At 38.1% G+C, this 15,095-nt stretch overlaps 2 protein-coding genes and 1 long non-coding RNA gene across 7 annotated transcripts in view; 2 read left to right on the top strand and 1 right to left on the bottom strand.

Annotated features, from left to right (window-relative positions):
- The window catches only part of LOC117588155 (sodium/potassium-transporting ATPase subunit beta-2), a 23,335-nt gene extending 18,638 nt beyond the window's left edge, over window positions 1-4,697 (top strand). For all 3 annotated transcript variants that reach the window (XM_034279254.1, XM_034279256.1, XM_034279255.1), the window contains 4 exons: window positions 36-202; window positions 284-394; window positions 469-634; window positions 4,537-4,697. In XM_034279254.1, coding sequence (XP_034135145.1) covers window positions 36-202; window positions 284-394; window positions 469-634; window positions 4,537-4,640 — 548 coding nt within the window. In that variant the 3' untranslated portion in view covers window positions 4,641-4,697. The remainder of the gene's footprint in view (window positions 1-35; window positions 203-283; window positions 395-468; window positions 635-4,536) is intronic.
- LOC117588164 lies at window positions 2,132-11,947 on the bottom strand. 3 transcript variants are annotated; one of them, XR_004574102.1, is made up of 3 exons: window positions 11,238-11,947; window positions 11,024-11,179; window positions 2,132-2,246 (listed from the first exon to the last, which is right to left on the bottom strand). It is a non-coding gene; the product is annotated as an uncharacterized LOC117588164 (long non-coding RNA). The 3 variants fall into 3 exon arrangements; XR_004574101.1 differs by lacking the exon at window positions 2,132-2,246 and adding an exon at window positions 10,572-10,704 and having other exon boundaries at window positions 11,024-11,157; window positions 11,238-11,939; XR_004574100.1 differs by lacking the exon at window positions 2,132-2,246 and adding an exon at window positions 10,572-10,704 and having other exon boundaries at window positions 11,238-11,936.
- LOC117588153 (lysosome-associated membrane glycoprotein 1) lies at window positions 10,812-15,095 on the top strand. Its single transcript, XM_034279250.1, has 4 exons — window positions 10,812-10,979; window positions 13,533-13,910; window positions 13,968-14,189; window positions 14,249-15,095. Exons 1-4 carry the CDS (start codon window positions 10,922-10,924, stop codon window positions 14,587-14,589), a joined length of 999 nt encoding a protein of 332 aa, XP_034135141.1. The 5' UTR covers window positions 10,812-10,921; the 3' UTR covers window positions 14,590-15,095.

Genomic DNA, 15,095 nt, shown 5'->3' with positions numbered 1-15,095 from the left:
ATTATATATGATAATAAAAAATAAACTTCCTTTAGCTTACGAGGACGAGGATAAACAGAACCATGTAAACTGCTCCTTCGAGCATCCCCCACCAGAGGGCAAGGTGTGCGGTGTTGAGGCCTCAAGCTTTGCACCCTGCACAATTGAGAATAACTTTGGCTATCATGTGGCCCGGCCCTGCATATTCCTCAAGTTGAATAAGGTATGTGAGCCACATACGCTCCTCCAGCTATCACAGACCTTTATAGAACTTAAAAATTCCCTCAATTAACAAATTTTTTAGATTTACAACTGGATACCAGAAATTTACAACGACTCAAAAGCTTTGCCCGACCACATGCCCGAGGAGTTGAAGCAGCACATCAAGGAGAAGCAACAGCTGCGACCAAATGAGGTGAAATTTATTTATAGGCTGAAAATATTTTGTCCACTCGATGGATAATATCTCTTCCTGTATCTGATTTTCAGACTGGCGTCGTTTGGGTATCCTGCGAGGGTGAGAATCCCGCCGATGTTGAGAACATTAAGGCTCGCGATTACTATCCGCGCATGGGTTTCCCACGCTTCTATTTCCCATTCAAAAATATTGCCGGCTATATACCGCCCATCGTCGCTGTACAGTTCACTGTCGAAAGTAAGTACAATTTTTCATATTTTCTTAAGGTTTTACTTCCCTCATTGGGTTCATTTAAAAGGGATCGTTTAAATAAATCCAGAATGATGGTTAACGAGAAGGGACGTGTGAGACGCTTCTTACGCGTCACAACTTTTATACCCGGCACTCAGGACAACATCTGCACCTTAGCGGTTATTTGTCAAATTTTAAATTTTTTCTTCATCTGTCATCTACATCTACAACACGCTCCTTTAGCTCGCCCCCCCTAGAGCCAAACACTGCAGAGTCATGGCAGAGGCAGAGGCTGTGTGTAAATGAGAGAATGTGAAAAAATAACAACAAAAGCTGCGGGACAGGGTGTGTTTAGCCACTGAAAATTTATTTCTTTATTGTGGCTATAAAAATGGTCCAATCGGATCCCATTTTGTGATCTGATAGATATAGTCATTCCCTACGGAATGGCGTTTTTAGTTTTCTTTTAACTTCAAAATTGTAGGTTTGGAAGGGTTTCGCCCTTTTGCGGGGGGGGGAAGGGGGCGTGGCTCATTTTTTAAATACACTTGTAACAGTGTGAGCATACAGAAGTCTGGATGCAAAATTTGGTGGCTCCAGCTTTTATAGTCTCTGAGATCCAGGCGCTCATAAAGATGGACGGACGGACGGACAGACAGACAGGGCTCAATCGAATTGGCTATTGATGCTGATCAAGAATATATATACCTTATGGGTTCGGAAACGTTTCCTTCTGTGCGTTACATACAACCGTTATTCCCCACAAATACAATATACCCTATTTACTCTTCGAGTACCGGGTATAAAAAGAACTGCAGGCTCAACATTTAAGTTTGCGTTTAGATCAATAAAATCCACTAAGTAAAGACAACAACCGTTTATTAGGATCGTGTTTCCTCTAATATGTGTCCTACTTAGCAGTTTAATTTGGGTGTACAGTTGGGATTGCTGTAAATCATTGGTAAATCTATGAATCAGATAAACAATATGAAAATATTATAATATACTTTAATTCTCAATTGCGTTAGAAGATATGAACCAGCCAGCAGCCACCAACATTTTTGGTTGAATGTGAATCGTTGAAGTTTAACGTAGCAAAGACATCCACCATGACTGCGAACCCTACTTCCCCTACAGAGAGTGTACCAACATTTTTTTATAGGTTTATGTCCCATGTGGAATGCATTTAGATAAGACAACAACCCTGGATTTTATTAAGTCTCTCTTAGGGGACTTTTCTCTTTGCTTATATTCTCACCGCTATTTCCTGTGTTTGGCTTTCTGCAAGTGCGTAGAAAAGCAGACGACGAAATCGGAGTTTTGATTAATAAACATTGCAAACTTTCATAAACAATGCTGCAGTTCACTCCATTGCACTTGTAAGACTCCACATTAGTTCTAGAATCTTCTGTTTCTTAAAGTATTCCCGCACATAAAACTAATTAAAACGGCCATAAAAAACGAGCTGAACTCACTTTTTTGGCATGAGAACACTTTAGCGGAAATAGACTTTCCATTATCGCTTTTCGTTTCGAAAACCTACCCATTTGGGCATAATCGAACTATTGTCTTTGAATATTCAAATTTTTGTAGTGGTCAGCAGAAAACGTTTTCATGGCTAAAAAGTAAATAATTCCTTGATTAGCTTTTACTTAACTAAGTATTTGGTATGCAAGATTTCTATGTAGAGTAAGTAGCGTTTTCTGTCCCGCCTTAGCCATAAATGAAGCAACATATTCTCCATTTAGCGAGACCACACAATAAATTCCAACACTTTTAGCAACTTATGGTCGATTTTTGCCCAGAATCACCATGAAATGACACGTTTCTGCGTGAAATTTAGTTCGTAGAACCCCAGAGAGCCATTCATTATGCTTAAGTGGAGTAAGGAATGGCATTATATTACCGTGTCCAGCTGATTAAAGCCAACTAATGAGAAAAGCTATTAATTACAACTAATTGACAGCCGTAAACGCTGGCTAAGTAAACATTATAGTGAGAACAAGGTACGAGGAATCCGTCGGAGGAGTGTGGGCAAGGGGCGTTCCCTTTATGCACTGAAAGGCAAAACGGAAAAGGAGGAGCAAACAAAACCAAGCCACAATCCATATAGCATGAAAAATGGGGCAAAAGTGTTTGGAATGTTAATCAAACGCAGACGAAGGAGAACTCAGAAGACGGAGACGAAGACCCACTCTGGGTTGTCGTTTTCGTTGTCGTTGTCGTTGTCGTTGTCCCTACGGAACCTACGGAACCTCCTGGCATACAGAAACCCAATTTTACGGCACAATAAACATTAATAATGCTTTTGTCTGTGGCAAAGGAGTACGTACTGGTAAAAGAAAAAATAGGAGCACGGAAATGGGAATAGGAATGCATAGAAATGCGTAAGGGAAGTTAGAGGCATTTGGCTCGTTTTCCTTTTGTTTTCAATACAAACAATTTCTAAGCCATTAATCCGCTTATGGAATGCGTTCGTTTGGCAAATGGGTTACGAATAATTGAAGATGGAATTGAGAATTGCGAATTGAGAGCAGAGCAGTGCGCACATTTCCCCGTGAAATGCCACACAGTGGAGCCAACAGTGCGTACAAGCAACACAATTTGTGTAACCAAACTGGACCGAAGCTTACGTTGAGTTTCACAATTTTCTTGTAGCATTTTCCTAGATCCTCCCACTCTGATTTGGGGGGCAAGCTTTCATTGCCTTCGTCGCATTGCGGCCTACAATTTCTCTTTTGCAAATGTGAAATTCAATATTAAATTAGTTATGTAAGCGGAAAATTGCCTTGCATGTGTACCAGCAGGGGGCGTTGGGCGTGGCAGGCTCACTTGAGGGGGTCTTTTATAAAGAGAACAAAAAAAAGTTACAAAAAAAATACAAAGCGATAGGTAGAGAAAATGGAAAAAGTTTTATAATGTAAATTGTATGCTGGCGCAAGGATTGAACTTTTCGCAGCAGTCGAATGTGAGTTTATGTGTGTATGAATGTGTGTGTGTGTGAATGTGTGTGTGTCGTATATTTGAATAATGACAGTTGAAATGGCAGCAGATAGAGCTGAGCGCCATGAATAGCCTGCCATTTATATGCGACAACAACTAGAAAAATAATAGGGAAGTGCTAGGGAAACACTCCCCCGAGTGTTTGACTTTCCACACACTTTTAGCGGGTACATTTGATTGTATAACTTATAACACATTCACTTGCCGCTATTGTCCCTAAAAACGTTGCACACTTTTTGGCACACTTTAATTTGGAGTGGAATGCAGCTGCTAAAAAAAATGTCTTTAGCTCTAGCTTTAGCTTCTTATTACATTGTTCCCTTTTTTGCCCTCACTGCCCTCACTGTGTGCATACAATTTATTTCGTTTTCTGTCACTTGATGGCAGCGGCAACACTTCCGTTTCCGCTCGAGTAACGGCACAGTGGTGGCCTCCAGCAGGGCTCTCTCTCTCTGTCTCTGCCTCACTGCTTCTCCCTCTGCCACTCCTGGCATTCAAAATGAGATAATAACGCCCTGAACCAAGCAACGAAAGAAACCAGAAAGCGAGCTACAGAAGATTTTCAATTTACTCAAAGTCCCAGCGGGCAGAGGGAAGGGCAGGGAATCATTTTGCCAGCGGACACTGCTGAAAGGGATAAACGTTGGGCAAGGGTCTCTTATTTGCGCAGAAATAATGCAAAATAATATTTATGCAATGTGCAAAAGACTGAACATAATTTGCATGCTACGCAGAATATACAGAGATTATTTGCCATGCGACAAAAGGAAAGAGAAAGGCGCACTGTTTGAGTCATTCTTATAGGTATATGTATGTATGTAGATATTATTTAAATATTATAAAAACTCCTTGAGCTTAACTAATGAATCCCACTAATTTATGATCACTTCACTCTCTTTTTGTAGCCGGCGTCTTGATCAACATTGAATGCAAAGCCTGGGCCCGCAACATCAATCATGATCGCTCGGACAGGAGAGGATCCGTCCACTTCGAGTTGATGGTCGACTAAGAGATGCGTTAATCATCTGGAGCAGCAGCGGAGTGAGCAGCGCAGAGAAAGCAATGACGGAAAGCGAATAAGAAGAGACGAACGGGAGAGTGTTTGCGAAGAAGAAATAGCAGCAGCAGCAAGAACGACAACAAAACACACACACACAAAGCAAAAGCAAAGAAAAATGAGCAAGTAAAAGCATGAAAAGAGAGAGCGAGCAAATGTAGCAGAAAAAAGCGTAAGCGAAAAGTTTTACAAGTACAGCAACAACCAAAGAGAACACTAAAAAATGCTACAAGAACAAAAGAAAAACCTTAAAAAAACAAAACCTAGCGCTAAAAAGAAAAGCAAAAAACAAAATGGAAAAACCCAAGAGAAACACAAAAAACCAAAAAGATAAAAACAAACCTACCCAACGCTAACAAAAAAGAACGCCCCACACAGATACACCACACACAAACACACATGCGAAAACAAAAGAAAATCCCTTAATTTGTTAGGCAAATTTTTATTTAGTTAACAATTTAGGCGAAAAAAAGGAAATGCAAAGTGAAAAGCAAAAAAACAAAATAATTGGCAGGCCACATAATTTAGCGCAAAATATTCTATTATCATTAATAAATAATGACAAAAAAACTTAAATAAAGATAAACAAATTGTTGTTAACAAATTCTTCTTGGTTTTTTGGTGTTATTTTTAAACAAAAACAAAAAGCAAAAACAACAAATAAACGGAAAACAGCGAAACTTAAAAAAATGAAAGCAGAGCAGCAACTGTACTTAAAAGAAAACCAAAATGGAAAAACAAAAAGAAGAAACTTATTTAAACAAAAGTACATAAAAACAATTATTTATAACAATTAAATATATATATATATATACACGATATATATATAAAGAAATTGTACAATTGGAAGACATATATACTTAAAGAGCAAGAAGCCCTCCCCATCCACCAACCAAATATAATTTGTTCTCACCAAACACATGAACAAATAGCAAAGGCGAACAATTGTTTAAATACGAAAAATTTATAAGGCAAACTCCGAACATAAAGTGTAGATTTTTAAATAAACAAATATAAAACATGAGGAAAAACCCTTGAATAATAAGAGGAAAACTGCAACCCAGGCGCGGCATAGTTAATAAACAATAAACAAATTAAAGCAACCAAACGAAAAAAAATGCATAAATGAATGGCAAACCAAAAAAAGGCAAAAAAACCCAAGACATATTTAAAATTAATACTCTTCACTTATTATTGAAAACAAAAGCAAAAGAATAAAGAACAAGCCCAAGATCATTAATGTGAAAATTGAATGGAAGACAGCAGACAGCAGACAGCAGCAGATTATTGAGGTAAACAAAAAAGCAGATACACGAGAAATAGCTGAAAAAGTAAAGTACAGAGTAACTGGTTACAATAACAATGAAGAGCATATAAAATTAAAAATATATTATGTATACAACAACCAAAAAAGCAAAACCGAAAACCCCGAAATAATAATAAAAACGAAACTTAATTCAAACTAAATACAAAACAAAAACCGTTTCCATCTCCACGATATGTTTTACAGCTGAGGGCACAAGCATAGAAGCAGAACGATGCTAGGGGAGGCCTTTGCTTTCGGATAGCACTTGAGAAATGACAGCGAAAACGCATTTCAAAACGCCACAAACACACACAAAACCAACCCACAGACTCTACTTTTGATTTACAGCCGAATCGAACCGAACAGTTGACTCGAATTGAATATAAAAGAAATACCTAGTATGTGTGTAGGCCTCAACTAAACTTGCTAACCAAACGCGCTCTATTTTCCCAAATAAGTCAAAGAAAAACCATTGAAAAAAATTAACAAAAAAGAAACAACAAAAAAAAACAAAACTCTTAATGGCATACCAAAAGCTTAATAAACTAACCCCCTTTTTCCATCCACTTTAACTAGTGTAATTTCTAAGCAGAAGACGAAGGGCAGGCAGACAGACAGTCAGGAGGCAGACGGCAGAAGATGTCAAGGCAATTTATCCGATAAAATGCCGAATGCAGAATGTACACGATGAATTGTCGCAGAGAGAAATCAATAAATAATAGTTTAATGGGAAATGTTATACATAAATATATATTTAAAATATATGTATTATTAAAAAAAGGAGGGACAAGATGATGTATTAGCCCCAACTTTCATGAAAGAACTTGAAATGTAAATGAAAGCGGCTTAAGAAATTGCAACAAATAAAAAAAAAACAAAAATGATGCCTCAAAATCGAACTAGAGAGGGGCAAAACATTTCCAAAGGTTTCCAAGAATTCTCTAAATTAACTTTTAAAAACTTTCAAAGTTCCCATTTCGTTCCTCTCTGGTTCTGGTAAAGTGCATTTCATTGGAAAAACCCCCATTTGTTTAGTTATTTAAAAGTATATATTTTTCACGAAATTCTTAAAAAAAAAAGCAAACAAACAAGAAGACGACACGCAAAATTGTTTAAACATATAACAAACCAAAAAATAAATAGTTTTCTAAAATTTTTGCTAGTGCATGTTTTCCTATGACTAAGCTAAATTAATTATGAAGAAAAAAAACGAAAAAAACAAAATGAAAATGAAGATATTTAGTTAAGTAGTGTAATCAAATGCCAGCAGCAGAGGTTGTCACTAAACACACACATACACACAGACACAACAGATGCCTGTTGGGAGATCTTTCACCATATGATAATTCACATTCAATACCCCGGCAATTGCAGACAGAGCTTCGATTAGAGCTATACGAGTATTTATATATACATATATATATGATATGTATGCCCGATCCCCATAGCTATGCGATCCTTAGTTCTATTAGAAGAATTTCACGCACAAAATTTCGACTTTCGATTGATTTTTTCCCTCTTTGTTGTTATTTTGTTGTCCCCGGCAATGTGTGTTCCCAAAACCGCCGATAAATATTAATAGGTTATCTAGGGTAAAATAAAAGAAAATACAACTTATAAAATTATAATAATAGTAACGAATAAAACCAAAAAAGATAAGTACATGAAAAAGTTGATGATGAAAAAACTGCCAAGTAAATGTTTGACCCTCTAGCTTAATAAATTGGCTTGAAAATATTTCGAAATTACCTTCTTTTTGTTCGATCAGTTCCCGTTCAGCTGTCCTGTCCGGCAATTGCCAGGGGAAAATGATGTTTCGGATCCAAATCCAAATCCATGTTGGGGGGAAGAAATGTAAAAACCCTTTGCAGACTTTTGCTCACATCGATAGGCGGCAACTACTAGCACACAATTTAAATGAATTATATTTAACAAGCATATATATAAACTGCCATTTTTTAAAAATAAAATATATGAAAAATATATAAAAAACAAAAACCAAAAAAGCCAACAAAAAAACGACATTTTTTGTGTGTAAACCGACAAACTGCGATCAAAACCAACACCAAAAGGCAACAACAATAAATGTTCAACATGTTTCACACAAGTTTTTAACAGATGGTTGGAATAACTTCACCCCTAAAATCATATATAGACAAATTCTTGTTCGACTTTCGCTGAAAGAAAATGACAAAAAAAAGCAAATAAGAAAGACGAAAGAAAAACCAAAAAAATCAGGCCGCAATTCCAATTCCTTCTCGACTAGACATCCCCAAGGGGGGTCGTTCAGTTAGGCGTTCCGTTCCGAGAGAGTAGCAAGATCGTAAGGTTTGCACATTTTTCGGGTCTTCAGTTCAAGGGATCTCTCACAGAATGGTGCAACACACTGCGGCGCATATAGCAAAACGAAATGTGTAGTCAAATAAATAAATATATATATATATACATATATATGAAATATATAAATTGTTTACAACTAATATGTTGACTTCATTTGCATTTGCATTTGGTTTTAGCAACTACACAAAAACAAATATTATGGCAAAACTAGCAGCATTAGAAAACATGATACAACTAAAAATATAACATAAAATAAATGGAGGATGGAATGAAGGACGGATTGCAAAATGAATACAAAATTAAAACATGGTGTATTTAAAATTAAGCTATCTAGAATCTAAGGTAAAAATATAACATAAAGATATATATACATAAAAATATATGAGAAATGTTATATACATAAATCGTAAATGAAATGAAGAAACAATGTAAAATTACATCTAAGTACGATTACAGTTTTTGATTTTTGATTAAAACAAACCGAACGAACAACAACCAGAACAACCGAAATTCAAACGACAATTTGAAGAACAGCCCACAAATGAAATTTGGTTAAAGAAAAAAATTCAGACATAAAATCGCGCTTTACAGCCGCTTTTAGTTTTTGACAAATTATCTAGTGAGGAATACCCTAGTAGGAACTACATTATTATTATTATTATTATTATTTACGAAAAGCAACCCAAATACAAATACCATTTGTTTTAATTCAAGAAATGGCAAATGGAAATAGGAAGGTCCTGCACCAGCGCAGAGGTTCAACAATAAAACAAAAACTACCTTTAGTTTACTTTTGCAATTCAACCTAAAACAAAAACCAAGAAAAAACCTAACAGATTGCTTTAATTTAGGTTTAAAAAAATTAAAAATACAAATGAACAAAAAAAGGACAGAAAAAAAAAACAAAAAATCCTTCATAAAATCATAGTAAAACTAAAAAAAATGTGTGTAACAAGATGATGAAAAACAAACACTGCTTTTTGTATTATTTAAGTTTAACTATAAAAGTATAAATATTAAAAAGGAAAAAACAAAAAAAAAAACAATAAAAAAACATAAGCTGTAATATTAACAAGAACTTACAAGAACAAGTAAATGAACATCAACAAACAAGAAGGGAAAGAACAACAAAAAGAAAATGCTGCATAAAACATTGAAAGAATATGAATTGATGAAAAACCAAAAATGAAATGAAACGATGTCGTGTACGAGTAACGAAAAATGAGAAAAATGTTTGAAAAATTTTACTGAATTCAATAAAAATATTATGTTGATGGAATTAAGTAATTCCAAATAAACAAAAAACAAAAACCGGGTGCGTTTTTATTCAAAAAGTATGGGTATTTGGGGAAAACTTTCTAAAGCTCGTATTTTCATATTGTGGATGTTGCATGAATATGAACATGATGATTATTTTGTTGGATATTTCAATTTCTACGGAATTATCAGAATCTTCTGTTGCTTTCCATTGTTCACTGGCCTTAAAAGATTATTGAGACAACATTTTTCAGAACGTATATTTATATATTTTTAATCATACAAATTCAAAAACTCTGAAACGCCACCTATTGGTAGTTATATGATCAATATCTCGACAACATCGATAGTACAGACTGATAGTACAGGGCTTTCAGCGCCACCTCGCGTGTTTCAGGGCAAACAATTATTTACATCTACATCCATTTTACACAGCTGTTGAGCTATCTGATTAAATCAAGGGAGACTGAGAAGGTTAAGTTCCACAACCACATTTTTTTCTGGCGTATTCGGTGCTCATACTTGAGTAGCGTAATATCGATATTTTTATGAAAACGGTAGTACGGGAGCACGTCTGACAGAAGAGAATTTCCCTTGAACCCTTGAACAGCGTGCATAGCTAGCTTTATTTTGAATTAAAGTCTCTTTAAGCTTTTTGAATACCCGAAGATGTCAAACTATCGGTAGTTTTGCAACTCATTAGTTGAAAGTTCGATCACATATATCGGTAAATTATGGTATATTTCACCAATTATTTGGTATATTACGGTATATTTCTGAGGGTCAGACCATTATATTGAGGTTTAATACCCAAATATATTTTTTTTTCTTTCCTACCATTAAGTGCTCACAAGGCGACATATGTTCACACTTACACGAACTCTACACAATATCTACGTAATGTTTACACAGCTGTTGGCACCATCGATAGTGCCTACCGATAGTAGGTTTTGCAAATTTAAATCAAGTTTGTCAACCTATTTTCATATATTGAACTTTTTATTTTGAGTAAAATTAAACGTTAGGTATATGTTTATAATTACAAGCCATCCACCGACATTGGAGTCTTTCAGTTATTCCATATTCGTGCTCTAAAATTAGTGTCAGTTTCAGCTGGAAGAGGAAAAACATCGCCAAGAGCAACAGTCGATAGTATCGAGTATATGGAGGGTGTGAGCGGGATAGCAGGAGAAAAAAAAGAAAAATAAGTGGACGTGAGAAGCGAACAACAACTATTATCGTGTGCCATTCGTCCGACATCCAAAAAGAAGAGCAGAGCTAAAACTTACATCTGAACATAAAACCCTACAACAGACAGACAAATTGCAATATGTTTGCCCACAAATTGGTGCTGCTAGGCACAACACTGCTTTTGCTGAGTAGCGCAGGTGAGTGCGAATAAAAAACTACTTGAACCCAACACCCCACTCACCAGAAAACTGCGTCGCACTGGAAGCCTTTGTTCAATTTGCTTATTCATCGCGAATTATTTATATTTCCTTTGGTTTGGCTGTCTCGCTTGTACGCGCACGTAACCCGCTGATGGTGTGTTGTTGTAGCTTTTATCTGTGGAATAGTTAAAAACAAACTGCGCTGGAATATAATTAGGCGCTGTACTAGGCAAAAAAAAGTGTCGAACCGTGTACCGTGTGTTTGTCTGTTCGGTGTGTAATGCAAAAACAGCAAATACTAGAATTATCTAGATTTATCAGGCCTTAGCCGTTGGTCGTGGTTCTTTTGGTGGCTATTGCTCCGTCTGACCTTAGTTTGTTCTTCGGAGAACACCACAAAATGGTGGCATAGAACCGTTGCAATCGAACGAAGAGAATGAAGTCAACAATGTCTTCACCCCCTCTCTCCGTTGCTCGCTTATCCGGCTACCTGCATCCGAGGGACTGCGGGAACATGAGGAATATCATCCAGATAAAGCAATTTCATTGCACCCTCTCTTGCTCTCTTCTCTATCCATTCTCTTTCGATGCAGGCATATTCAATTTCTCGTCTCATCTTGTGCTCTTTCTTCTCTCGGCACCTCCGCCTCCTCTATTGTGCACTATATAATTATATTTGATTCACAGCAACAGCAACTAAATTGTTATTTATTTGCTTAATTTTGCTTCATTGTTCTTCCCTTATCGTCGCGACGACCGCTTTGCCCCGCCGACGAGGGGGCGTTTTGCGATAGACGGAGTTACTCGTAATACCCTTCTAGCACTAATACTAATTCGTTCCGTCTCCGATTTCCTGCGGTTTTTGTTATTTCTCAACTCTCTGACTTTTCCATTGCTAATCTCCCATGCCTAAGTCATATATTTGCATTCTATTCAGCCGCCTTATGGGTGCCATTCAGAAATCTGTTTAATAGTTGAAACTTGTCGTGGAAAAGTCGGAATGCGAGCGCCTCCCGAGTGGCTGCTGATAAGATTTGTTCTGCTATGCAGTCCCTATTTTACTTGCATATTGTGCAAAAAGTATTCCAAAGCAAGCTAGCCGGAGGCCATATGGAATGGATGGCAGTTGCGTGGATAGCCTTGAATCGATTTGTAACCGGAATAATGGTTAGGAGGTGCTAAAAAGATTCATTAAACTGATTACAGAGTGCCTTCTCACTTTTGCGGTCATTTGCCTTGCAGATTTATGGCTGAGTTTTACTTTCCATGGACCTTTCCTATTTCCGACTGTACTTCCGAGTTATAGCCTCTCACATATCGCCAATTAGTCCACTCCACCACTCGTATTCTATGCATATTTTTCCATTTACTCTCTGCATGCCGTTGCGAAATAAATCTTATTACCACAAGCGATTTATTTTCCCATCGTTTTTTTCTGTACTACATGTCTGGGGCCGCGACACGCCCCATGCCAGGCTGTCTGTCTGTCTTCTTTCCGTCTCTCTGTTTGCTTGCTTAACTTGCATTTAAAGGTCATCTCTCTGGACTGCATTACAGAATGGCATTGAACTAGAACAGGGCCCAAAGGGGGGAGGCGAGACCTGTAACCGCAGAAAGGACGGCGGCAGTGCCCACAGGGTTCAAAGCCACATACCAGAACAGAACAGTAGAACATTTGCTTTAAAATATAATGAAATTAACAGCTTTATGTACAACAATTAATCCATTAAGACAGCGATGAATCATGCAAACCCAATAACTACTAAAAGCTTTACTGACACTGCTTGTTTTTAAAAAAAAAACACATGACTGATTCCAAGGGAATGATCAAAGGGCAGAGTCTCGGAGGGAATAGATAAAATTGTTGACTTGCATTCGGTAGGTTAAGTAATCTGTTGCTGCAGAAACGAAAAACATGCAAATCCACCCATTTATTTGCGATAAGTTCTCTGGAATTTCGGTTCACTATGATATCATGTTATCCAACAGTTGTATAAGCTCGATTCGCTGTAAGTGTGTTCTCCCACATTTGCCTGTTTTTTTCTATTGGGTGGGTTACTTGCATTTTGTCCCGTTCCGCCACCCGTCCAGCAATCGTGATTCTTTCGTTATCAGTTTTGTAGCTCCAAAGCGCAAATGAATTATTCATCGAGCGGAAAGTGAGTCACCCTGGTGACAATTCAGTAAAGGCTTGGATGGGGCAAGCGAAACAAAGAAGATGCAATTCCAGCAAAAACAAAACTCAATAAAGAGCGTGTTGGGGGGTCTCTGTGGGTGCCCGGAATGAACTTAAACATGGAGCAATTGTGTGCGTACTCTTAGGGACAACTAGAAACTTTAATAGTACTTCAGTTTACAGGTACAACAAGTTGAATGAACCCTAGATACCCTTTATATTACCTGAAACAAAGCAAAGTCTATTGTAAGCCGGTAACTGGCTCGCCCGTCTCTTTTGTTGCCATACAAATGATAAAGCAGGGAGAACACATGCTGATAAGATAATTTCTAGACAAATAACTTTAATATAAACTGTTTATATATTTCTTACAGTTCACTCGCAAAGTTCTATTAGTTTGAAGGATGCCCACTTTGAAGAGGCACCAAAAACTGTGGAAACAACATCAGAGAAACCGCTGACATCGAGCAGCAGCACCTCCACCTCAACAACCACCACCACTACAGCAGCACCCACAACTTCAACGACAACCACTGTGAAGCCAAGCTCCAGCTCAACATCAACGACAACGACGACCAGCACCAGCACTAGCACCAGCACTGAACCACCAAAGAAAACCACTACACCTGCTCCAGTGCCAACCACCACACATGCACCGCAACCATATCCAGGACCCAAGGTGGGCACATGGAATGCCAGCTGCATTCTGCTCACGATGGCCGCCCAACTGAACTTTACATATGAGACCAAGGGTGAGGCATTGAACCCGCCGTTTAGTTATCCCTTGCTAATTATTTATCTTTCTTTAGATGGAAAGATGGCCCATGGCCTGTACAACATACCAGCCAATGCCAGCATTGGGGATCATGTGTGCGACAGCCAGACCATTCAAACGATTCAATTGAGCTGGGGACCCACAACCTCTGTGCAATCGATGCTGATGCAGTTTGACAATAAGAATGCAACCACTGTGCTCTCCACCATTCAAATCCATTTGTCTGTGCTCAGCGAGGACTTCCCCGATTCCAAGGGTAGGCAGTACCGAGTTTACTCCAGAGATCCATGCTAATGCTCCTTTTGTTTTCTGCAGAGAACCAAACTCTTCAGCTGATTCATCGTGGCAGTGATGAATTCAAGACGCCCGAGAAGATGTCCTACCACTGCACACGCCCACAAATGCTTAACCTGACGGAGACCGTGGACTTGAAGCCGGAGATTGGATGGCTCAGCGTTAGCAATGTGCAGGTGGAGGCTTTCCGTGGTGCCGATGCCAAAGGTTTTTCCGCCGTGCACGATTGTGATAGCTCGGAGACCTCGGATGTGGTGCCCATTGCCGTTGGCATTGCCCTGGCCGCCTTGATTCTGGTCGTTCTCATCTCGTATCTATGCGCACGCCGTCGCTCCACCACGCGCGGCTACGTGAGCTTCTAAGCAGGGAAGAGTATTAATACCTCCAGCAAATAGGGCACTTTGGAATGGGATTGAAACAGAGATCGAAAGAGAGGATAGAAAAGCGTTTGGTGTGTTTGAAATCAGAGAGAAAATTAAGATTGATTTTGATAATTGGAAGCCGTCGTCGTGTGAGCAATGTGGGAGGAATGTCAAAAATTTTCTTTGTTTCGTCAAAAGTTCAGTTTCAGTTTTTGTTTTGTTTTCGTCTAAATCCGTAGAACGCGCTCAAAAGAGAACAAGAAAGGGGTGGCATAACGAGGGGAGATAATATAAAAGAATTTCAATCTGAAGAAGAAGCTCTGTGTAAATCTGTGTCTGTCCCCATGTATGATCTTCTCCGTCTGTCGATCTGCAAAACGAAAGTCCCCGTCTACTTTATAGTGTCCCCCCTTAAATTTTAAACTAACAATAGAAGCACACACCACACAGACACATTTTACTCAATAAATCACGTAAATTTAATTAGCGTGTGTCACACTCCGAAA

The sequence above is a fragment of the Drosophila guanche genome, unplaced genomic scaffold (assembly GCF_900245975.1).
Source record: "Drosophila guanche unplaced genomic scaffold, DGUA_6, whole genome shotgun sequence".
Lineage (NCBI taxonomy): Eukaryota > Metazoa > Arthropoda > Insecta > Diptera > Drosophilidae > Drosophila > Drosophila guanche.
This window is presented reverse-complemented; position numbering and strand designations above follow the sequence as displayed.